The sequence below is a fragment of the Egretta garzetta genome, unplaced genomic scaffold (genome assembly GCF_000687185.1).
Source record: "Egretta garzetta isolate BGI_Z169 unplaced genomic scaffold, ASM68718v1 scaffold8, whole genome shotgun sequence".
Classification (NCBI taxonomy): Eukaryota; Metazoa; Chordata; class Aves; order Pelecaniformes; family Ardeidae; genus Egretta; species Egretta garzetta.
In genome coordinates this window covers 2,613,260-2,636,633 of record NW_009260407.1, presented here as the reverse complement: position 1 = coordinate 2,636,633, position 23,374 = coordinate 2,613,260, and the positions used below count along the sequence as shown (strand labels likewise).

At 41.6% G+C, this 23,374-nt stretch overlaps 1 protein-coding gene across 1 annotated transcript in view; it reads right to left on the bottom strand.

Moving 5' to 3' along the window:
- SORCS1 (sortilin related VPS10 domain containing receptor 1) overlaps positions 1 to 23,374 on the bottom strand; it is a 211,034-nt gene that overhangs the window by 50,879 nt on the left and 136,781 nt on the right. The window contains exons 9-17 of the mRNA XM_035898973.1: positions 23,346 to 23,369; positions 18,103 to 18,282; positions 13,589 to 13,735; positions 6,658 to 6,760; positions 6,128 to 6,204; positions 4,791 to 4,882; positions 3,676 to 3,783; positions 2,543 to 2,660; positions 648 to 778 (exon numbers count right to left, since the gene is read on the bottom strand). Coding sequence (XP_035754866.1) covers positions 648 to 778; positions 2,543 to 2,660; positions 3,676 to 3,783; positions 4,791 to 4,882; positions 6,128 to 6,204; positions 6,658 to 6,760; positions 13,589 to 13,735; positions 18,103 to 18,282; positions 23,346 to 23,369 — 980 coding nt within the window. The remainder of the gene's footprint in view (positions 1 to 647; positions 779 to 2,542; positions 2,661 to 3,675; positions 3,784 to 4,790; positions 4,883 to 6,127; positions 6,205 to 6,657; positions 6,761 to 13,588; positions 13,736 to 18,102; positions 18,283 to 23,345; positions 23,370 to 23,374) is intronic.

The window sequence follows — 23,374 nt, the reverse complement described above, 5'->3', positions numbered from 1 at the left end:
CGTGAAATGAAAACAGAAGCTGAGCATTTTATCATGCCATTCATAACTCACCAATGGACTATTTCCTATAGCACAAAGCAGAGGAGAAGAGGCTTCAGAAGAAAATTAACCCAAATCATGAATGCAGTGTCTGTTAGATGCTATCAAACATGATGGTCCAGATATAACAAATGACCCAGGAATTCCCTAGATACTTGCTTTCCGGAAGCTAAAGGCCTACTTTGCACATGCATATATTTACTTTCACACATATATACATGTGTGCGTGTATGTATGTATGAAGAATTTATTTTATTTCTTTTTTTTTTTTTACACACACTATATATATCTTACATACCAGTTTCACAGCCACCCCTGGTCGTTGCTGAGGTTAGATGTGCTAAATGGACCTTTTATGTTAATGCTGCACAGAGCTCAGACGTCACCTGGAAAATGGTCTGTTCAGAATAAATTTTGTGGGAACCTTAGCAGATTACATATATCTATTGCACCTTCCTTTCTTTTGACATACCCGCCCTATCAGGGAGCAGCCTATTTAGCCACTCACATGTTTATTAATATCTACTCTCTGCAAGCCTACAGCCTCTCTAGTGAGCTCTGCATTGGTGTGATAGAGAGAGAACACAGTTCTTGTGCCCGTTGCTCACCAGTCAAAGTCTGCCTCTGTGCACACGCATGGCTCCGAGGTCATAGCCCCAGCATATTTTCCTTGCATGCATTTCTTCTCTGACTTGCGCTTCCTGTAGATCCTTTTTGCTCCCATGATGCAAGCTTCTCCCTGGAAACAAAACCAAAAATATCTTTCTCTGACACCCACCAGGCTATTTGTATCACCCAATTTTTCCAAGCCTGTGCAATGGAAGCTGTGACTCAAGAGAAGAGGGTGGGAAGTCAAATGCCATGTCAGTGCACTGAAGCCAATTAAAGCTACTGAAGCTTTAACTGAAACTAAAACAGCTTTTCCAATACACGCTCAGAAATGATCTGAGGTTACTTATGTATCTGATTCAGTTGTGAATTTCTTCCAAAGCCAATGAGCAATTGATTCAGGCCTATTTCTCATTTATAGATTAGGCTTCACAGGAACTGAAAACACAGTCCGATCCCTCTGCAATCCGAGACACTGAGCAGGTCTATTTCTGTGGTCTGATCTCTTTGGCAATAATTTTGTTCAGTGGAAACTAGGAATATGTGTATATGTAAATTCTTTCCACAGACTATGAGTTCAGGTTTTACAGGGTTTGACTTGTTACGTGGATGATACATTTCCTTGTCTTTTCAGTCCTATCCTCAGCACCCTGCTAAATATTTCTATCCAGGGAACAAAGCTTAGCCTTGTAATCTCAATGGAAAGCAAATCAAAAGGCAAGAGTCCACAGCAGCCTTCCTAAAAATAGTTCTGCAAGCTCCAAAGCCAACATCCTCAAAGATATACTGCAAAATCCTTGGCATTTTTGCTTATGCAAGTGTAAGAAAGTAAAGAACAAAATACAGTGGGGTCTCGCTTGTTACCTTTTATGCTGTTAAAATTGCTGTAGGAAAGAGAAACCTTTCATGGCTTTGATTTGCCCATGAAACAGAAGGGCCTGAATAGCAACTGGTGTAAAATGCTGTGCGCCTCCTTGAATTTCAAGGAAGCTGTACTGATTTTCAACATCTAAGGATCTAAGTCATAACCAGTACTTTTAGTGCGGAGTTGTGCCTTGTGAGAACAGCTAGGCTAAGTCAAGCTACTTTCATTTCATATTCGTTATTAAATTCTTGCCCTGCAAGATATATACAGAAAGACAACCTTTGACGATGTAAATGGGTGTTTTCGCTTTAGACTTCAGTGGAGCCTGTGGTGTTTATATAACCACAGAACTTGGACCATATTTTATTCTAACCCGATATAACACAGGCTGTTATGTCAAACTTGGCAGAGCTGGGAAGCTGCCCCAAGGCAGGCACAGGCACTGTGCGGAGCACGTCACTTTGCTGGGCACTTAAGCATCTGCATCCAGGATGCATGGGGGTCCAACGGACTGAGAAGGAGTAAAGTGCCTGACTCCCACAGCAGAAGTACCACTGCTGAGAGAGACAGAACAAGGATGAAACCAAGTGAGTAAGAAATGAGGCTAAGAGGGCAGGAGAAACAAGTATGAAAGCAACTAGAAGGATCTTAAGACACTGGCTGTGAGGACACAGAAGGATGGAGGAAGAGAAAGGAGGTAAGGACAGGGAAATTGGATGGGAGATCTAAGACTGAAATAGTTCAGGCCTCTTTCAGCAGCAGTGCTTCTGCTGTTGATGCATTCCTCAGCTCTGGGTAAGTCTGAACTAATTGCCTGCATGGAGAATGAGACCCAAAAGGCAGCTGCTCATCCTTTGGGGCTCACAGAGTATAATCTGAGGCCAACACGCCTATGTGACAAAACAGACCCATCCAGTAAGGGACAATCTGATACGCCAACCTAATAAGAAAAGACATGGGATCATGCTGTTTTTTAACTGTCGGATCATTAGCTACTTCAGGTCAGATTCCAGCCTCCCTGCTTCTCACCTGGTTGTGGAGTTGCCAAGGCCTGTAGTCCTCTTCTGCACACCTCCGATCAAAAATGGACTTGTAGTCTACTTTCACCAGCTGCCACTCTGAGCGGTGGCTGAAATGTCCAAACACTCTACAGAATACAGCAGAAAGAGCATACAGTAAAAGGTAGCACCAGATGGAGTCTGGCAGTTGCAGAGGTACAGTCACCCACAAATTTCCAACAGAGATTAATTGCTTTAGGAGTGCCAGTCCTACTGATTTTCAGTTGAATGTTGTAATGAAAGTCAGACTTAGGCTCCTAAATACCTACAACTCTATTAAAAACTACATGTAGCTTTTATTCTGTGGATCAAGACCCTCTCACTTATGCCAAGCCCCAAAATTACTACACAGAGAAGACTTGATATGGGGCTGGAGACAGTTATACCTGCAGCAGTTTGATATCTCAATTATGAGCTTTGGGAATCCCTTCCACATGAATTAAATTCAGAACCTGAAGGGAACATTCTTCATACATCTCTCTTAGCTCAGGTTAGTTTCCAAGCCACATACTCTGTTTCTTACAGGTCAGTCCATTTTTTACAGACAGAAACTGAATTTTCCTCCTGTTTTTGCAAATCTGGTCTCAGGTAAAATGTCACAATTTCTGGCAGGGTGAATCCAGATTTATGCACCATGCAGAGCTCAACATTTAAACTAATCATAATTTTTCATGAGTCAGCCTCCAGGCAACATTTTGTCATTCATTTTTACAAAAGACTGTCTTCATTTTTCTGTGTCTCAGTCAAAAAAAAAAAAGAAAGTAGCAGCAAAACAGTTATAAAAATATCCCACCATTTTTCTTTCAAATATTCATCTGTCCAGGGTAACTCTGCTTTAAATCAGATTCAATTTGAGGAGTAAGGTTTCCTGCCGATAAGCTAACTGACAGAGTTTTTGCAGCTTGCAAGAAACCGTGTTGTCATTCCCTCAATCATATCACAAATAAACATTGGTGATTTAGCAACAGAAGACTGCATACTCCTGGCTTCAGATAGCACTTTGTTTGGTCCCCAACCAGAAATGTTATTATGTTACAACCAACCCTTGTAAGCTCTTTTCGGTGTAGCTCCCATCAACATTAGCACTATGGCACGCTCACTTACGTCATGATGAGAGTTTCCTCTCCAGGTTCCCCTAAAACTCCATCTACAAACAGTGGGAGGGATGTGAAACTGTACTTGTTCCAAGATCTCCCTTCATCAAAACTTAACCTAGTGGAGAAAGCAGAATTAGTACTTTCCTTACTCTCCTCCTACTTTACTTGAAGAGACTCTCTAGGCCACTACAGCTGCTATGGAGAAGTAGGAGCAGATTCTGTTCTTGAATATTGCATTTTTAGTCCTTTAAATAACTACCTTTTTGGGAAGCATCATAAATCAAAGCATTGATCCAACTTGTTTGGCATCATACTGCTAACCCATGGCCAATACTTAAGCAGTGGAAACTAATGAAGTTATGTTAGAGATTGATGCTTTAAGGGCAAAATGTACCCTAGGGCTAAGATTTTTTTAAAATAAACAAGTGATTTTAAGCATCTTATTTTTGGGTCCCCAACATAAGACATTTTAAGGAGGTTAGATTTCTGGAGCACAAGAGCTTTGCCTCTTCTGACCAGCAGTCTTTCCTGAGGTGAGTCTAAATGAAAGCTTGGAACTGCTCACCAGTTCCTAAGACTTGGGTCTGTGTGTTTCAGATATTGATACGACACTGACTGTAGTGGAATTGAATTGTGCAAAACATCACAAAACTGTATCTACCGCATAAACTCAAGAATACTAACTAGAGGGGACACTTTTGCCTTATTGGCTATATAACCCCAAATCTATTCAGCAAAATCCTGGGTCCTAAGTGCTGCCTGCCCCATAGAAGACAAGTACATCAATAATATTGAAAATTAAGAGTACTTTGGCCACTTAATAAGAGACAAAGCCAAAATCCAGATTAATTTTACATAAATAACAAAATCCAACAAGCCAAGTTGTGGTAAACCAGGAAAATCTTGAAATTACACTGACAATATCTCAGATCTGGCCAAACTGAAACTACATAAGCTGGAATTGCTAGGATATCTTAGCTTTATCTGAGTTAATGTTTACCAGTATCTTAACTGATATTTTCTGGATTGTAGCTACAGAAAACTCTGGATGCAGCCCAACTTCCCACTTCCTGGCATCTGAAAAGAGGGACAGCAGACATTTAGAATAGACAGAGTCATTACCAGAGATGTCTGATAGGCAGAGATGTGTGTTTCATGGCGACCAGTACTCCACCTTGATCCAGGTACAGAACACTGTGCTCTTCCTCAAAGATCTGGAAAAAAAAAAAAAAAAAGCATCTATTTAAATTAATTTTCCTTACTATCAGGAAAATGTCATAGTTCATTAAGCATGATGATGGCAGAGGACAGGTATGTGCTAAGGAAGTTACTGAATAGAGGAAGGCATTTCTTATAGGGACAGTTCTTGGGGTTTGGTTTTTTATTGTTTTGGGTTGGTTTTTTTTTTTTTTAGACTTTCCCCAGGTCCTTGGAAAATGCATTCTGCCTCTGCTTGATAGAAAGTTAGAAACATGAATTTTTGCAAGGATCAATAATTTGCCTCATTTCGACGACAGATTTTTGTTTAAAGAAGAACTTTATGTGTTTGCACATATCTGGGCCTATCTCACGTAAGTGATGCATGAGAAAAATGAGGGATGGTCAAACACTGTACAATAATTAGATTGTTAGGATATCAAATATTTTAAAAAGATTTTCTTTTCCTGTGTCTTTTTTGTATTGACTTTCTGCAAACATCTGCTCTCCAGTTTACATAGCAGCACTTGTCAGTCCGGGAAAGTTGCTCCTATACTCCATGACTTGATATCCTACCCAGAAAAATAGGAAAAACAGAACTTCCCATTCTGAGGATAAACACATTAAAGGGTAGCAATGCTTTGTTAACAGGTGGGTTTTCACTAAATATGAGGCATTTCATTTAACTTCATCATCCAGTCTCTTTCCTCAATTAATGGAGAGAGAGGTAGCTTCGGAACAGGATGAACCGAATTCTGTCCTTTTCTCCAATAACTTAAGAGCAAGGCAAAATTATCGGTTTACACGGACACTGAACTTTGGATAACTCAGCTTTGGTGAAATGAGTCCCACATGTAGTGAGGGAGAAGTAGATTAGCGCAACTGCTAATTCTCTGGAAACCGTAATCATGGATGAAGAGAAAAATGGTTTGATCAGTACAAGGGCTGTACAACAGTAAAAGGAAACAGAAACTCTCCCCATATATATTAATATTTTAATCTGTTCTATGCTTTGCTACAGGGTTAAACTGAAGTCAAATTGAGTAGAATTAGAAAAATAATTTTCTGTTATGTGAAGTCTAATGCAGTTCTTTCTCTGGGCATCTCTGCCTCTCAGAAGAGAATAAAAGTTTTCCCTTTTGTATAGATCTGCAAAAAGCTACTCTGAACCAAAAGAAACAAAAATTAAGCAATATTTTGAATCTAATTCTATGACAATTTCCTATGATTACTATTCAAAACTGTGAATCTGTGTCATTTACCTGTCTCCAAGTGTTCCCAGCATCAGAAGAAACAAACATGCTGACGTCATTGTCTGACAGTTCAGTGCCTATATTACCTGTAAGATGAGCATTGGTTAGTGATGCAACACTAAGAAACAGCAGAATTAGAAAATCAGGGGGGTAAATGTATGTATTCACCTTTTGCAATTATAGAACTTTTAGTTCTGGGAAGAGAAAGAGGGGGGAAGGAAAAGAAAGACTTTCTGCTTGAAGAAAATACATATAAAAGATCCAATGCGTGCAGCACTACACACCTCCATATGCAAAGGAAATGCCTTGGTTTGAATCTAATGTTCATGGGAGTAGAGGGCTAGAAGCGATCTCCATGTTCTTGAAGGTCACTTTCCAAAAAAACCATGACAAGTTGAAGGACTTCCGTTTGACAGCCTTCCTTCCTTCCTGCTATGGGTGGTGTGACACCCCACGCAACACCCTCCACACCCATCACAAACTAAAGATATTGTCAGCATTTGCACATCATACACAGGCAATCTTTAAGTGTTTCATACCTGAAGCTACAATAATACTGGGGGCAGTGTCTCGGCTGGCGATGTTTCCTGAGGTATAGGGATTCTCTGAGACCTTCAGGTGAAGATGAAGGGAGCAATAGGGCTATGGAGAAAGGGGAAATAAAAGTAAAAAGCAGACACAACATGAAGTGCATGCTCCTTAAGCTACAGGCTTAAAAACATACAAAGTCTTTCTGCATTATTTCCTAATCACTGCATCCAGCCACCCTTAGAAATACATGGCCGCTGTCCTGCTTCTGTTGTGAGCTTCGCAATCATTTTCTAACCCAACCTGTTCCCACTGGGAAACTGATTCACTAGGCTGAAAGCCTCTCACAAGGACAAGATCTTTGAGGCTGTACCCACAAAAGAGGCAACCTGGCTTGCAAGAGCAGGTAATGGTAAGGACTACCTAGCTGCCCTGGCTCATAGCTCTCTTGAGAAGCAAACAAGGCTGCAGATAGAGTGAAGTGACTGTCAGAGCAGCAGTGCCCATGTTATCTCTGCAACAAGAAGCAACATAACCCTACTGGTGGGGTGCTGAGTCACCACCAAATAGCCATGAGAAACAACGTAATTCAGACAGTGCCACACCATTTCTTGACTCTGAGTATTTTTCACACATGACTCTTCTGCACTGCACTAAGAAGAAATACCAGGACTGGAAAGTGTTAGTTTAAAAGGTGTTTAATACAATGCTTCATTGCCCCATCTGGACATGACCTTTGATATTTAAATACAAATACATCCATGGAAACATCAGCTGTTTGATATTGATCTTGTATGTCAGGTGCTCAGAAAAGACAGGAATGGTACAGAATAAACCAGGTGAGGAAGATGGTAAGACAGACAGATTTCCAAAGCTGCCATTACAATTCTCTCCAAATCTGTAGTCTGATAATTTCTGAAAATTTTGATAATTTTTGCCTTCTCTTGAGTTTTATTTTCAATATTTTTTTCCTCCCAACCTCATGAAGAGTCCTTTGTGAAACATGCTAAGGGAGGGGAGGTGGAAAAATATTGGGAAGAAAACCTGAAGCCAAGTTGAGGGGAACATCACACAGGAACACACAGCAAAGCCCAAGCTTCAGCTTGCACAGCTGTGCAAGATAAGCAGGAGAGGCTGTGCATAAGGCCCTTCAGGCTCTTAGGAAGCAGGTTGCTCTGTCTAATATCAGTTGCCTAAAGGCTAGGTCTCCAGCCGCAAAAGTTTGGTAGGCTTCCTCTGCAGGAGACCTAGTCCCATAGGTCACTGGAGGAAGATCACTGATCCATTCCATCTCAGGGCAGGTGTTTATGACTCTGAAATTAAAATATCCCTGTGGAGAATGACAACAACAAAAGGCAGGAGGGGTTTTGGGCAAAGGTGAATGAGGGTGGTGAGGAAGGATGAGAGCTCTCACTTATGAGAGACAGAAAAAGGGGGCATGGGTTGTGCAGAAGGGAACGCAACCTGCCACGTGGAATGTACTGAGCAGCCTAACTCTAACTGACAGCCTTGCATGGGCAGCCGCTGGAGCAGCCCAGGGGTGCAGGGAGGGAGTGGAAATCAAATCGAGCTGACATGCATGCAGGAAGTGGAAAAGCATTGCAAGAGCATGAACTCCCCTCCTTTTACATTTTTATATGTTGTGAAAAGATTAAACACAGAACATATTTTTAAAACTAACATACTCCAAGCCCACTTCAGCATTTTGAAGCCAGTAGCTAATGGCAGCAACTCAGCCAGTTCTGTACTCCAACAGAGATTAGACCTTATTAGACTCAAATCTCTGCACTACCAGAGGTTTTCTTTCACATTTGTCTCATTTCACAGATATAGTACACAGAAATGGAATATAGATCTCAACTGTTAAAAGCCAGGTCACCTGTCTAAGCAGAAAGATGGTATTTTTAGCGACACGACAGTAATGCTTACAGTGTCTAGTGACAATTGGGTATGGTGTAAAAACCAACCTCTCCACTCTAGCCAAACACCTAACATTACTGCCCATGGACATCTCATGTCCTTGCTGTAGTAGCATTCTCTTCTCCATCCCTGATGTACACCTTTTCCATCTGTATCCTTATATAGTTCATTGACAGATACTTTTCCAGACTGGTTTGTGTTCCATCACACCATCAGTCCCTTTGTGTTCCTCCTCTAGCTCCCACAGCTTAACTCACATACAGACATCTATCCTTGTTGTTACCAACAGGCTACTGAAATCATTATTTTCATCAGAATCACCAATTTTGGGTTTCCCTGTCATTGCCTAGTACCCAGCAGTGCTAGGTGCTGCACAGGCACCAAGGGAAAGACAACCACTGCCATGGAGCATTTACAACCTAGGTAGAAGATAAAGCATGAGTGACATAGCCCACTGCTCTGCTCACTGCCTCAGTTCTTACAGTCATGCTGGACTTCATTACTTGCTTTCTAATATTTTCAAGCCGGCACTTTTATGCTCCCCTCTCAGGAGGCTCAGCAGTTCCTTAGTAAAATTTCTCATAAATACCTACAAACCCACTTCTTGACTGTTCTGTAAAGCCCACCTGAACAGCCTCTGTTGTGGTTTAACCCAGCAACAACTAAAACATCAGTGTGTTATCAACATTCTTCTAGTACTGAATCTAAAACACAGCGCTATGCCAGCTACTATGAAGAAAATTAATTTGACCCCAGCCAAAACCAGGACGGTCTCCAATGGCATGACGTACAAAAGAGCTATTAGTGACTGTCCCTGGTCAGGAGTGGGGCAAAGTATTATAAGACAAGGATGATGCTAGACACTGTTCACAAAGCTAGGGGTATTGCTCACCTGAAATAGCAAGGAGCAACAAAGAGAAAGAAACACTTCCAGGAGAGAGATACAAAACACCTCACTTAGATGCTTAAATTATTCTGTAGCAGATGGTGTGAATGCCCTCCCTTACGAGAAATGGGTCTTTGTCCTGAAATCTTTATAACCCATATAGACAAGGCAAAAAAAAAAAAAAAAACGTGGGAGGGAATAAAGAGGTGTCTGGGGAAGAGGCACAGTGAAAATAAATGAATTGCCCAAGGTCACATAGGAACTTGGAGACAGGCCTAAAAATTGAATAAAGATTCTCCTGAGATTCAGCCCAGTGTTTTAACCACAAGACCATCCTTAAAAACTAATTGATTAACTCTCCTAGACAGATGCCCATAACTGGCAAGATAGAATTACTCCTCAGTTAACCACTTCACAGCACAAGATAAGTATCAAACAAAAGCAGCATCTTTGGGATATAATACCTTGGCTGCTATTTCATGGAGATTAAGTATATTCGGCATAGAAAACAATTGGTATAAATGAGAAAAATAAAACCTTGGCATTAGATGGAATTTCATTGCTTTCCTCCATCCTCATTATTCAGAGCCATCTCAGAAAAAAATGCAAAGAAATTCTTTGAGTTACTTTTAAAAAACACCTTGAGCGTACTGTCTGTAGAGGGATGGTTCCATCTGGCTTGCCTTGTGTTTCAACCAGATTCCCTCTTAACCTCTTTGGCTGCTACGTACTTATTGCTGCATTAACTCTCCCTTAGTTTAGGAATAAAGACCAGATGCACAGAGGACACAGCACTGCACTCACGGGCTGGGGACCGTCCTGTCACTCTGGAAAAGGGCAGATCCCATTCTGCCCACAAGCAGGACCACGTGTCATTGCTGTGTCCCAAGCTATTGCTAGAGACAATTATGCTGAAAATCAGCAGTGCAAAAGCATTAGTATCTGCCACGGAGTAAGGCTGGGAGCTGAGCTAGATGTACAGTGGACTATTAAGAATTCACTCAGCTATGCCACGAGGAGAAGCAGGATCATGCCAAGAACAGTAATATGGAGAGGGAAAAGGAGCAACTGACATAAGGAGGTAAAACTTCTGGTGATGCAGGGGTAGACAGAGTGTGGCTAAAGAGGTGAGAGAAGTTTGTGAACTGTTTAAATATTACAGCTATGCCACATCGACAAGAAACAGAATTGCCTCGGAGCAGGAGCAGGGGACAATTCCTTTTCTCCATGCTTTTCCTCAGCAGAATGCCATTATGGATCCCTGACTTATTTCCAGGAATGTACAACGCTGCCAGTGCTTTTGCTTCAAAAATTTCCCCTACCACTCCCAATTTCTGTGGTCTTTTCTCTATCATTTCTTGAATTCTTGCATTCCATATTCTGCCTTCATCTTCCCCCATCACTAACTGCGAAATTCAAACCAGACATAGCTTGCCTCTCTCGTAGGATTGTTATTTTACTTTGTGATTTTGGTGTATTTTCTGTACCTCCCTTTCTTTTGCAGGCGGACTGCCTGTTTCTGTAAAACACCTAACAAGTCAGTTTAGTTCAGATTTCATCTATTTGCTTTCTTGCAAATTTGCAAGTCAGCCACCTGAGACCCTGTATGTTCAGCTGATGATCCCTGCTCTCTGCCGTTCCACTAGCTTGTGACAACCTAAGGATGGAGGAGGCAGGCAGGCTCAGGCAATGAAAGAGGCTTCTTGTCTGTTTTACCTCATGTTAAGGGCAAAATACACATGGCTAAACATTCCTCTGGCCTTATCATGGCGAAGGACTGAGTAAGTTCCTTCCCATTCTTCTGGAAGGGCAAAGACTGAACTATGTGGTTTAAGTCCATTGAGGATTTTGTCCCTTACCATGCTGAAATCACTGACCAATTTCTATAGATGCCCATGGACCCGAGATGCCTCGCAGAGGCAGCCCGTCGCAGAGCATTTAGGAAGTGGTTGCTTTCCAGTGCAAACAGGGTGACAAGCCTACATCGAGCTTGCACAGGTGGAAGCAATTCTCAGGGCAACTACATGGTTGCATAGAGAACAAAATAAAAATGAACCAGTGTTTAAATAGTGGTTTGTGCACACTGCAGCTACAAGGATATAAATGCAAGCCACAGCAAATGAAGAGCTCCTCTGGGTCACTGTGCCTCTACAAGCTCCCACACTGCTGCCCCTGTCCATGACCCCTCGCCCGGCTTGTTTAAGTTTCCCACCCTCAAGGGAATGCCAGCTTGTCTGGGCAAATCTCGCCTAATTTTAAATGAAATTGTGTTTTCAGATGCCCATGAGTATACTAGCAGATACAGTATGGATGGAAGGCTTAAGGGAGCCATAATCCCCTCTCTCCATAAGAACCATCCAGTCCTGGTTTATACACAATCACACGACCACTTCCACTATATAGTGGATAACTACAGCGGCAGCATACCCTTGTATATAAAATACACAGTTCCTGCAAACGACCGTTCGGCAAGGGCCCTGCAGAGCAGTACCTCTGGCTCATTTATAACCACAGTGGCAAGGCAGATCTCTCTTGATCAGTGTGCACCAATGCAAAGAAAGACATTTTCTCACACCTCAAACTTCACATTTATGGGAAAAGAATGGAGCTTTGATTATTTTACTTGCCTGCATGGTTTTTATTTCTGCCTTGCCAGACCCCCAAAATATTACACTATTATATCATATAATAACAGTCTTGGGTTTCTGATAAATTTGGTCATAATTTGAAAAAGTCAAGGTGTGCCTTTTGTCAAATGTGTTCACTTGAGTTAAAACTAGATTACAATCCATTTGAAACACAAAGACTTCTACACAAAGCCCCTTCCAAAAAATTCAATTGCTTTATGTCTGCAAAGTTTTCTGAATGTCATGTTTTTGGCTTTCATTTTCTAGAAAGATTTAATTTAAAATGCCCTTAGTTACAATTTTTAAAAACTTGGAAGAAGAAAGTAACTCAAACAAATTTAGTCATGCTCTGAAATAACTCTTCTGTTTGACCCCCAGTCCTCCCTATTTATTCTTTCCAAACTAGAGAGAAAAGAAAAGGCTTGCAATTTGGCTCAATCAAAAAATCAATTATTTGAACAGCTTCAAATATCACATTATTTATTCTTTGCTCTTGCAATAATGCATGGGGTTCAGTTAAGAGATTAATGTAGTATCCAGCTACATACCACAATGCACAAAATGTAACGCTGATTCAGATTCTAACAAACTTCCAGCCTCAAAATGAGAAACAGCATGGTTTTTTGGGGGGTGAAAAATAACATGCAGGTACAGGACAGCAGGAGGAAGAGCAGTGTAAGCAGTGCCCCTGATTCTGCCTGGAACCATGTTAGAATTTGTGTAACATAAAAGCTATTGAGAATCCCAAAGGCTGGGGTTCCGAGTATTATCCCACTACTCTGTATAGATTATATTGGCTGAAAAACACGTCGAGATCAGTCTAAGCTTTCTAATTTGACAGAGTTCTCCAATTCTATTCACACTGTTTATATTTCACTTTCACTCTCAGAAATCGTTTGCCTATAACGATGATTAAAGACTTATCTGCATGTTGATCTATACCAGTAAGTACAGAGACAGATACAATATACACCCAACACATAGCTATGCATATATCTGGTTGAATGTGTCGATTCTCACCTCTGAGCTCAAAGAGAAAATGATAAATATTAATACTGCCAAGTGAGTGGCCTGAAAGAAATCAGAGCTCTCCTTTCCTTTGAGCCTGGCATTCGGTCCCTGACAGTTCCTGAGCTACAACAGCTCACTCCTCCCATCTAGTGTCCAGAGAATCAACTGCGCAAAAACGGCATCCAGCTTCACCTGCTGTTTAAGGGGAGAACATCAGTTGTGCAGAAGGAAGCTGATCTACGATGCTTCCTTTTGTTCCAGAAATTAAATTAAATTAAGCTAAAATTACAATGCCAGCTCTTGCAATACTACCTGGCAGCCCAAGCCTGATGTACCGCACTTTTAATATGCACTTTTTAGACTCTAATACTGCACTTTTTATAACCTCCATGAGATATACCGCATGGAGAGAGGATCCGCCCTCTCCTTGTGTGACCTGATAGAAAAAGATGGTTTGGGGATGTTACCACCCCCCAAGTTCCCCCCCCAAGTACTTACTAGGAGACAGCGAACGGGGTTTCCTCTCAGATCAGTGTCCGGAGCCTGCAACAAACTCCAGTCTCTCCCTTTATTGTAGGTGATGAAAGTTTTCACTTGGTTGTCAATCTTCTTGTTAGCCAAGAACATTCCCTTTATCCCTGCTACCTAGGAAAAATTGACATGGCTGAAAAATAAATCAAGCCGATGCAGGTTCTGTGCGTGTGTCAAACCCAACAGGGATGTGGTGGCTGTGTCAGTGCGGTAGATGCCGGGGCAAGAATTGCCAAGGAGCATCAAAGGAAGACCAACTGAGGTGCTGGGGACAAGGTAAGACCATCACAGGTGGGAAGGGGACAAATGGAAAAGAAAGCTTATATTTCAGAATCAGCAGGGGAACATGGTAAGATGTCAATAGCATTATCTGTAAAGTGACAATCTCTCAGCTGTGTAGGCATCCTTCCACCGAAAGGTGAAATACGTGCAGGGCAATTACTCATCTTTTGCACTGTAGTAGCAGGAAACAGCAGCAATTTTGGCCTTGCAAAGAAAATGACAACAGACACATAAACTTGCAGTTCTGTGCTTCTATTCTCATACAGCCTGCTTAAGACATTTCATCTAAGGATCCCAATGTGTTTCATAATTATCAGTGTTTCAACAGGATCACTTGGGGCACAGAGGTATTTTTATTACCATTTTGTATTTTGAGGAAACCAAGGCACTGGCGTCTCAAGCAAGGCCACCCAGAATGCTAGTTATAGAGCCAACAATGAGATTTTAATCCTTTCATTTTTCCTGGTGTTTTACCCAACAGCTTCACTCCACAGACCTGCAGGAGGATTTTGTAAAGATGTGATGCTAACAGACTCACATTGGAACCAAGCCCAAAAGTGTCTTAGCGGGGAGAAAAAAAGTCAACCTCAAACCACAACTCACACTGCAGAATGTTCCCATCTTCTCAGCACACTGAAAATCAATAGCCCAATAGCTGCTGCAGCTTGCGAATGAATTTGTTAGGCTGTCATTCTGCAATCTGAGCGCTGCAATAAAATGGGAAGCGAAATCGGGAGAAGGAGGGGGAAAGTGAGAAACTTTTTGGTTTGCAGCAAGCCTGTGCAGTCATCCACCCCATCACTTCTTATGATGCAGAACTAGTACACAGAATCGCTCAATAAGATTTTTTTTTTATTCATAGAGATTATTACTTAAATGGCATCACACGGCAAATAGTTACGCAGCAGATTGAGAGTTTGTTCCAGGTCAACTGATTTAATTATGTGGCTGGATTTGGATGCTGCAGCTCCCACTGAGTAGGACCTTACTGCACTTTTAGTCACATGCTGTGGGACTACTGGAGTACAGTGCATTGGTACGGTACCCTGGTGCACTTAGTCATTCTGAATAACACTTTTCTCCTAGAGCAATAGCACTGAATTTCATCTGAAGTTATATAAAGACTTAGACATGACTTGTTATAACAGGCAATAGCCTTTAAGCTAAGTGGTTAATTAATTTATTGTTGATATAAGCACAAAAAGATACTGTTTTCAAAGTCCTAACTGGATTGTTTGGTACCACCCAACTCAGTATTCAGGATTTCTTTGTTGTAGTAGAAAGGCACCCTGATAAGACAAGGGTACTCTGTCTCCCAGTGATACTGCATGAATAGACAGTGCTGGAAAAATAACATAGTTCTGCTTTTACTACCAGAGGCCAGAGCCTGTAGCTCCATTTGTACTTTTCTTTGTTGTTGTCCTGAAATAGTTATATTATATAGTCCCTGTGAAATGGTGGCCATAAATGATTAAAGAGCATTTTATATATCAGGTGATAGATGTGTTCTGAAATCCTGTGAATTTTTCTTTTTATGATTCTAGTCATGGGCTGGGACTCAGAATCCTTTCCAGAGAAAGCAAAGTGTAAGTTATACTGTCAGTCTTGGACAGGCTTATATTAAAAAAAAGACCACACAGGCTATACATGTTTGTGTGCTCTCAGTAGGAAGAGATACACCTATGGCACGTACACAACCATGACACACACCGTGATCTGTTCAACCCTGCTGTTCGTACAGTCGTAAGAGAGAAAGACTCGTGTAAGTAAGCGCATGAGCACCAGTGGTCAGAGAGAAAAGCACTCCATCAGCTCCCACGGAGGCTTTGTAGACAGTCCTCACCCCCCGAATACACTGCATGCAGATAGAAATGCTGTCTACAATTTTAGTGAAAGATTCATACCAGACACCCAAACACACAACTCATTATACATTCTTCACTCCCCATCACCAACTTCATACGTCAAACATATACTTCCCATCCAAGATGCATACTGCTAAAAAAAATAAGTCCCAGAGTGATAGGCTTATATACCATAGCTATAGACACATCTCCTTGCAGTCTGTTACCACTTCAGGCATGGATTCCCAGGCAGAATTATCTTTCTGTGGTCCAGTCCAACTACAAAGCCACACCACATCACTGGAGAGGTGCAGGAACTAGAACGGGCGTTCTTCTCTTGCTCTAGCAGATGGTCTCTAGGACAGCCCCTTTGTGACTGCAGACCCTTTGAATGCTGAGCCCAGTGTGTTACTGATGAAGTGGCACTGGAAAGTGGTGGAGAGAAGAGCCATTCTTATACCCTTCTGTCCAACAGAAGGGGGAATAACGTGCCTCTAGGAGCGGCCTCCTCACCCTCGGCAAGGTCCAGTAGCAGCAAAGCCCACACACTGAAACAACCACCTCCAGGTGAAAGGGTCCTGATGACTTATGAGAGAAGAGAGAACCTGATGAGGCACCATGAAAGAACTTCTGTTTTCTCTTCATGCCCAATGCAATTCCCAGTTGAACAGCACTGAGCAGATTTATCCTTGATGTAGAATCAGTTTAGGAATCTACACACACAAACACATTCGCTACAATGCAACCAGATGAACTGACTTCTAGCACCTGACAAACACACATACACACATGCACATTTAACAGGTCTTTCTCTGGCATCTTCTCAATAATCTTGCTTGTATATATAATAATATAATATACTGCTGTCACTGTAGAAGGACTCATTTTGCAATCTCTCCCTTTTAATTTATCTGTGAATTTTTTTTCTTCTCTTGTCTTCATCTCCATTTACCCCTAGAAGATTCATCATTTGCAACAACCCTACTGGGAGAATCATTCTGGATGGCTTTCTGTTCCCTTCCAGCTAGAACATCAAATTGAAAGGAAGGTTTGTGCCAGGTTCAGTGTCGGCCACTATTCTTTCTATCTAGATAAACAGTAGATATGATGCTACAAAAGTCTGATTCCATCAATTTCAATCCAGGTTACTGTGTGGTGTCAGCTTAATAAAACAAACCAGAGGCTTTTCTTTCCCCCTGGGATGTAGGACACCTTTGCATAATACAGTGAAACTGCTTCTCGAGCTGACAGTAATTTGAGGCAACAGTCTTTCCACGGGCTGCCAACATTGCAGAGAGATTAACAGTAAAAATCACCAAACGATTGAAATGCCAGTACCCATCCTCCTACAGTTCATCTGCATTTATGTACAACACTTGGGCTCTCTGGAAAATTCAAGGTGGCTTCCGAGTAAAGGGCAGCTGAAGGCTAACTATACAGCAGAGCTAGTATTGAGACGGTGATGGAGAAATACGTGAAGCATATTCATTTTCAAAGGAACTCAGATCTAGTTCATGGCCTTTATTCTAAATGGTCAGAAAAACCCCTGGAGGAGACCTGAAAAGAGAAGCTGACCCTCAAAACAGCAGCTGAGGACTGAATTTCTACTTAGCTGAGTGCTGCCTCCAGAAGTAAAACAGGCAGCAGAGCAACAGAAGTATGAGGGCACATTAGAAGTCCTATTCTTAGGATCAGTTATCCTTGGCCTTCTTACAAGTGAGCTTAGCAAAAGGCTCAGGGGTAACAGGGACATCAGGATGAGGTAGAAGAGTTTCTGTGCCCATGGGATAGCCTAAGATGGTCCATCTAGAATCACTTCAGTTCCCAGAATAGTCCAAGCTGAGGAAGGTGACAAAGATAGCTGAAAACTGCTGTCACTCCTTTCTTCTAAACCAGATTAGGCTGTCAGAAATGCAACAAAAAAAGGAGAATGATGCTATTCATAGTGTTGGGAGCTTTCAGAGACATAGGCAGGACCAATGTGGGTAGAGCAGGATTTTGGCTGAGATTTCCTCTTAGGGACTGGGTGCTTCCATTACATCTTCTGATGCATATCTTCCTATGCCTGAAAGAGCCATGAGCTCTTCCTCACCTGAGAACCTACAGGAGAGTAAAGCGGTGAATCTGTTCACAATATTAGGCTGGGCCTAAATTCAACACCTATGTGAAACCTGGCCTTGAAACTCAGCTGATTGCAGTGAGACCCTTAAGTAAAAGGAGGGTAAAACTGTGTTTAGTCACTTTTTGGTTCTGCTGTTCACATGCATATAACAACACTGATGTGAAAGAAGGAAACGGTACTGACACCACATGAGCTCCTGAGATAGAAATGAGATGTTTGGAGTCATGACATACCTCATAGAGGTCAATCATCACATTCCCCTCCAGCCCTTGACTACTCTTGACATTTTCCAAGGCCAGGGTGAAGTACACCCCTCGGGTGTCGGAGATATACAGATTGTACGTATCGTTCTGGTTCCACTCTTGAACAGCTGCGAGCACCTGATTCTCATCTGTGCTGATAACATGCATGTCCTGGGGAAAGAAAAGAGAGGCAGGTTACTAGAGGGAGCTCTGCTCTGCCATCTCCAAGGGCACTAAAGTAATTGTGGAAGAGCAAGGGATATGTTTAAGCTGGAGTTTAATTGGAAACTGTAGACAACACTCCTATAAGCAAATAATTCCATCCAGGAATGCTTTACCCCAGCTCTCTTCTGCCAATTTTCAAAGCAGTAATTAACTGATGAGGTGTTAATTTAACATTTACATTGGCAGTACAGTGTTATACAGCAGCACTTCCCCCCCACCCCAACATTTTCATTTTAATGAGTACTTTGTTTGGACGGGAGGGGGGGTTGTTTATTTGTGTATTCTTTTTTTGGCACATGAGTGATTCCACTTGTGATTGTGGAATCACAGATATCAAAAATGTGGTGGTTTTTTTTAAAAAAAGAAAAAACCAGCATTTAAAATATTCAGAAACCAAGTATGCTTGGGAACTGATACAAGGAGGATCTAATGGGTTAACGTCTGCAGCCAATGCTGCTGTTATTTATTATTTCTAATGACAGCATGGACTAGAAGCCAAGGCCCTGGACCACTGTGCTAAACACACACACACACACACCCCAGCTCCCCAAAATATAACAGAGGCACAACCCTAATCCTCGCTAGATGTAAAAAGCAGAATTGTAGTTAGGTCACTAATGTTATGAGTGAGGTTTGGGGGTTTTTTAACTCCGTTTGTTCTGTGTGTTACAGCAGGCAGGAAGCAATGAAAAGATTGCATAATTAAAGAAAAAACAGAAACTATTAAACCTGGTTCCCTCTTTCAATGCCTGGAGAAATTACTACCCAGTGGAAAAAGCCACCAAGAGAGAGATTGTAATAATGAAATTCCCAGGCTCTATCTGCCCAGCACAGGCACCCAGAGTTCTTTGGTGCCATAAAAATCTGTGGAGGTAGGAAAAGAAATGCAGATTTCTTAGCACCAGGTGATTCCCAGAAGATTCAGCTGTTCTGTCTGTTTTGGGCAGATATCCCAAAGTTATTCTGCTTCCATGAATCTCAGACAGGGTTTTCTATATGCAAAACTAGGAACTTTATCAGAAAATGTACTCTTTGGAAGCTGATGCTACTTCTTCCTTCTGTTAATAATAGTCTTCAACAATTCACTTTCTCGTGGTTTTGTAGGGGGAATTAATACTTCCAGATGGAGCCTCATAATGTAAAGATGAAAAATAATATAATTAAGAAATCTGATCTATAAATTTGAAAGTGGATTCACCATGAAGTTAAGATTCAGAACAGTTGTTTGTTCATCCAGATCCAGATCTGAGTATGGAGTGGATGAATATTCACTTAATTTACTTGCTGCTTTGTGCTGGAGAAAAATGTATCCTGGAAGATGAGCTGGTCTTGCGGAGGAACAGATTGGCTTCAATCCCGAGGCAATAGGAAAGGCAGTGTAAGTCCCACTGCCTTCTCCTAGTTGTGGCTGTGAACAGATATCCTCTCTTAGCTCCAGCTGTGCTAGAAGCTAATGCTGCAGCTGTTTGTCAGAGGCTCCGTATTTCAGACTGTCACCCTAGTCAGTCTGCTGGTAGATCTACATGGGTAGGTGTTCCCAATGTGCTTCAGGTAGCATTGGCTAGCACAGCTCTAATCTCAAGTTTAAACTATTGCATATGTGCATATACATCTCTATCTAAACATAGATCTAAACATATAGAGAGATAATAAGTAAAATTATTTTGACTGGTGAATGTACTATACAGTTTCATTAACTTACCATTTTAATCAATAGTTTTGTAATAACTAGGGAAGAGAGGTAAAAAGGTATTTTGATCAACACCAGGGAAAACTAAAGGTAATTTCATGAATGCTTAAGAAGCAAGTAAGTTAATTTATCCACTAGATGCTTCCTGAGTTTTGATCAAATCATGCTGTAAGATGCAAGTCTAAAGAACATCCCAGTAAGGCTGAAGGAATTTAAGCCTGGAGAGGCAGACATTGAGAAAGAATTGGCATAATACACACAGTACAGAAAGTCAAAAAAGATAGTGTTCCAGCTGTTTGCCTCTGGGGATCTACTAACTTTTCCTCTTAATATGGCCTTGTCCAGATGCAGTAACAATGCAAAGCTTTGATAGAAAGGGATCAGTACATGGGCATCAAACAGGTCTTTGACCAACAGCTGGCATTTTTTGGTTTCCACAGTGGGAAAACTAAAATTAATCAGCATATCATATTCACTTCTACTGCTTTTTCTAGGGTGGACATTGCATTTTTTGGGGGGAGAAATAATAGAAAAAGACAGCCTTCATGTTGATATGGAGCAAGAGTGTCACTGCATCTTCCACTACTACAACAGATGTTCACTTCACCTCCCTACAGAAAGGGAAGAGGACAGGGAAGTGAAGCCAGGCACCTTTCTCAAACAGTCGTCGTCATCTTCAGGGGCTCCCCATGCATCTGCCTACTGAGAGCCTCAGCTTTCCTCTCTCTGTAACAGCACATAGTGGAAGTACATTAACATGCAATTCTACTATTTGTCCCTCTTGCCTTTCCAAAGACAAAAGAGCACGATGCTGTGCATGGGTTAGATCAGGTGTCTACTCAAATGACTAAAGGCCAAGGCTTTCTGAATTACTAAACATGCTTCAATTGTCCATTTTGCACTTGGTCAGGGAACTTTTCTTCCTGGCAAGTTAAATAGCAGGGATGCGTAATGCCTGTTTTATCCTGTCAATTACTGGGACTGTCAGCTCTTTTTAGGGTCTGTATTTAAGGGGTTTTTTGTGGTTACTGCTTCTTCCACCAGGCTGTGCATCCTGAGGTTGAAAGAAGGTGATGAATTTAAAACGGAGGTGCCACACGCACCCATCCCATCAGTATTCAGCCCAGCAACAGTTAAGGACAGATCTTTTAAAAAGAGAAATAGCTTGGCTTGCTTCAGTATTCACAGATGTCTGCCCAGTGCATTGGTCTAAAAAGAAGTGAATGTACCCTGTGCGTACATTTAAGGTGATTATCATGAGTGACATTACAGAGTCTGTGACAGAGCCCACCTTGAGATGCTGTGGTACAGGACAGGCAGTACCAACCCACAGATCGCTGCAGAAATTAACAGGTCTCAGTAAAGACCATTTACAGGGTTATCGCAACCTGTATGCACATGTGGAGACAACTTCTTGTATGGGAGAGTTTCAAATTCATTTAGGCTTTTAATCAAATGGGCTACCATGCTATCAACGACAATAAGAATAATATTTGAGTTTTGATATGCTGTAGGCCATTCCTTCCCAAGCAGCAGTATCACCTGCCAAAGCTGCCTGCCCTCACACCCCTCCAGTTTAGGAAGAGTGACACACAGAGACAAAAAGCTTGATATTTCCACCTTCAGTTCCAGAAGCCGCTTAGTACTGTTTGCCATATTTGGTCCCACTTTCTTAGCTGAAGGAGATAAAACAGAATTTAGGAATAAAAGAAGCTGTTTGTTTCAATTCCTTCAATAGCATAACGCTTTGTGCATTTTTAATGAAAGCAGCTATCCTGCTTTGATAGCAGCCTTCTAAGACAGCCATAGCTCCAATGTAGCTCCTTCCAAGCCAAATGTAGCTCTTCGGTCTTTGAAGATATTCTGAGATTGTGACAAAGCATCTTATCTCCTTAAATATCTGCCTTTTTCTTTGGGTCAGATAACACGAATGCATTGCTCCAATTCCTTTTCTCTGAGAACACATTGCAATTCAATTGTAGTGCATTTTCCCTGGCTCTCCAGAGATCTCTTTGAGAAGGTGGACAGTTGGAAAAATAAGTGTGGGCTAAAGGAGACAACTAGTTCAAAGCAAGCAGTCTCTCTACAGATGGTTTGAATCAGCTGTAAATGATGATTTTGATTTGGGTGTTACAATAACCATGCTGAAAACACAACTCCTTTGGTAAGGGCCACTTCAAATAATACCAGTTTAATTTTGATTTGCTTGGACAGGTAGTTCCAAACCGACCTATCTTGAAATGTGACTGAAGATTTTGGGGCAGACCACAGGTCTCCTGTGTCAAAGCCAAGAGAGTATCATGGCTTCTGGTAGGGTCCTCAATGACCTATAAGCTTGGGTTTTCAGGTGATGTACACAGGAGCAAAGGGTAGAAAGCAGAGTAGGTAAGGTATGGCACTGGGTTGAGCTGCAGTCTGGTTATATGATGAAGGCCACCCAGTCAATCCACTATAAATGTGTCAGCTGGATTGAGGAATCAAAGACAGCCAGCTGTGATATTGGCCAAATTATCGCTTTGCATATTTCTACCTACAAAATCTGGTGTACTTTCAACTAGGAACAGGCTGACCTTGCACTTTCATTTTTCCCTTTTGATAATCCTTGCTTAATTTCTGGGAATGCATTTGTCTCTGTATGTTAAACCTCACATAGAATCCACAAGATCATTTGCTACCTGTGAGCTTAAATTTCATTTAAGCCAGACTATATCGAGAATGAAAAGGCCTCAAAAAAATCCCTCCTCTGTCTTTGTTAAGAAGCCATTAGGAGCCCAGCTGCAAAATGGTGATTTCTTCAAAATGCAGCTAACATTTTATATAGGTCTTTTAAAAAATTCAGCTCCAGAAGGCAGCAATAGCCTTTCAAGCTCCAATGCTAATTCATCATTGTTCTTAATTAGGGAAGATATGGAGCAGACACACAAAGACATCTCTTTGCTTGGTTCCCATTAAAATCTGCTAATGAGGCAAAGCACAAAAAGCAACCCACACAGGATAGGGACAGGAGAAGGGAATTTTAAGACCAAAAAAAAAGGAGGAAAAAAAAAAGTCTCCCCTCCAAAACCTAATTAACCAACCATAAAGAAATGGTAATTGACGTGGGCTGTGGTATCTGCCTACATTTCATGCTGATGTCCTTGACTAGCCAAAGTGCTGACTTTGTTTTCAGTCCTTTCTTGCTTGCAAATGTTCTATTAAAGAAGAACGATGCTTTCACTCACTGCATGTCATCTTGCAGTTACTTGTGTTCGATTCAAGAATTTCTGTACAGTCAAAATACCCGTAGATTCATATGGGCATTCCAGCAGCAGCAACCTACCTTGGGCAAGGAGTACTTTGGCAGCTTCA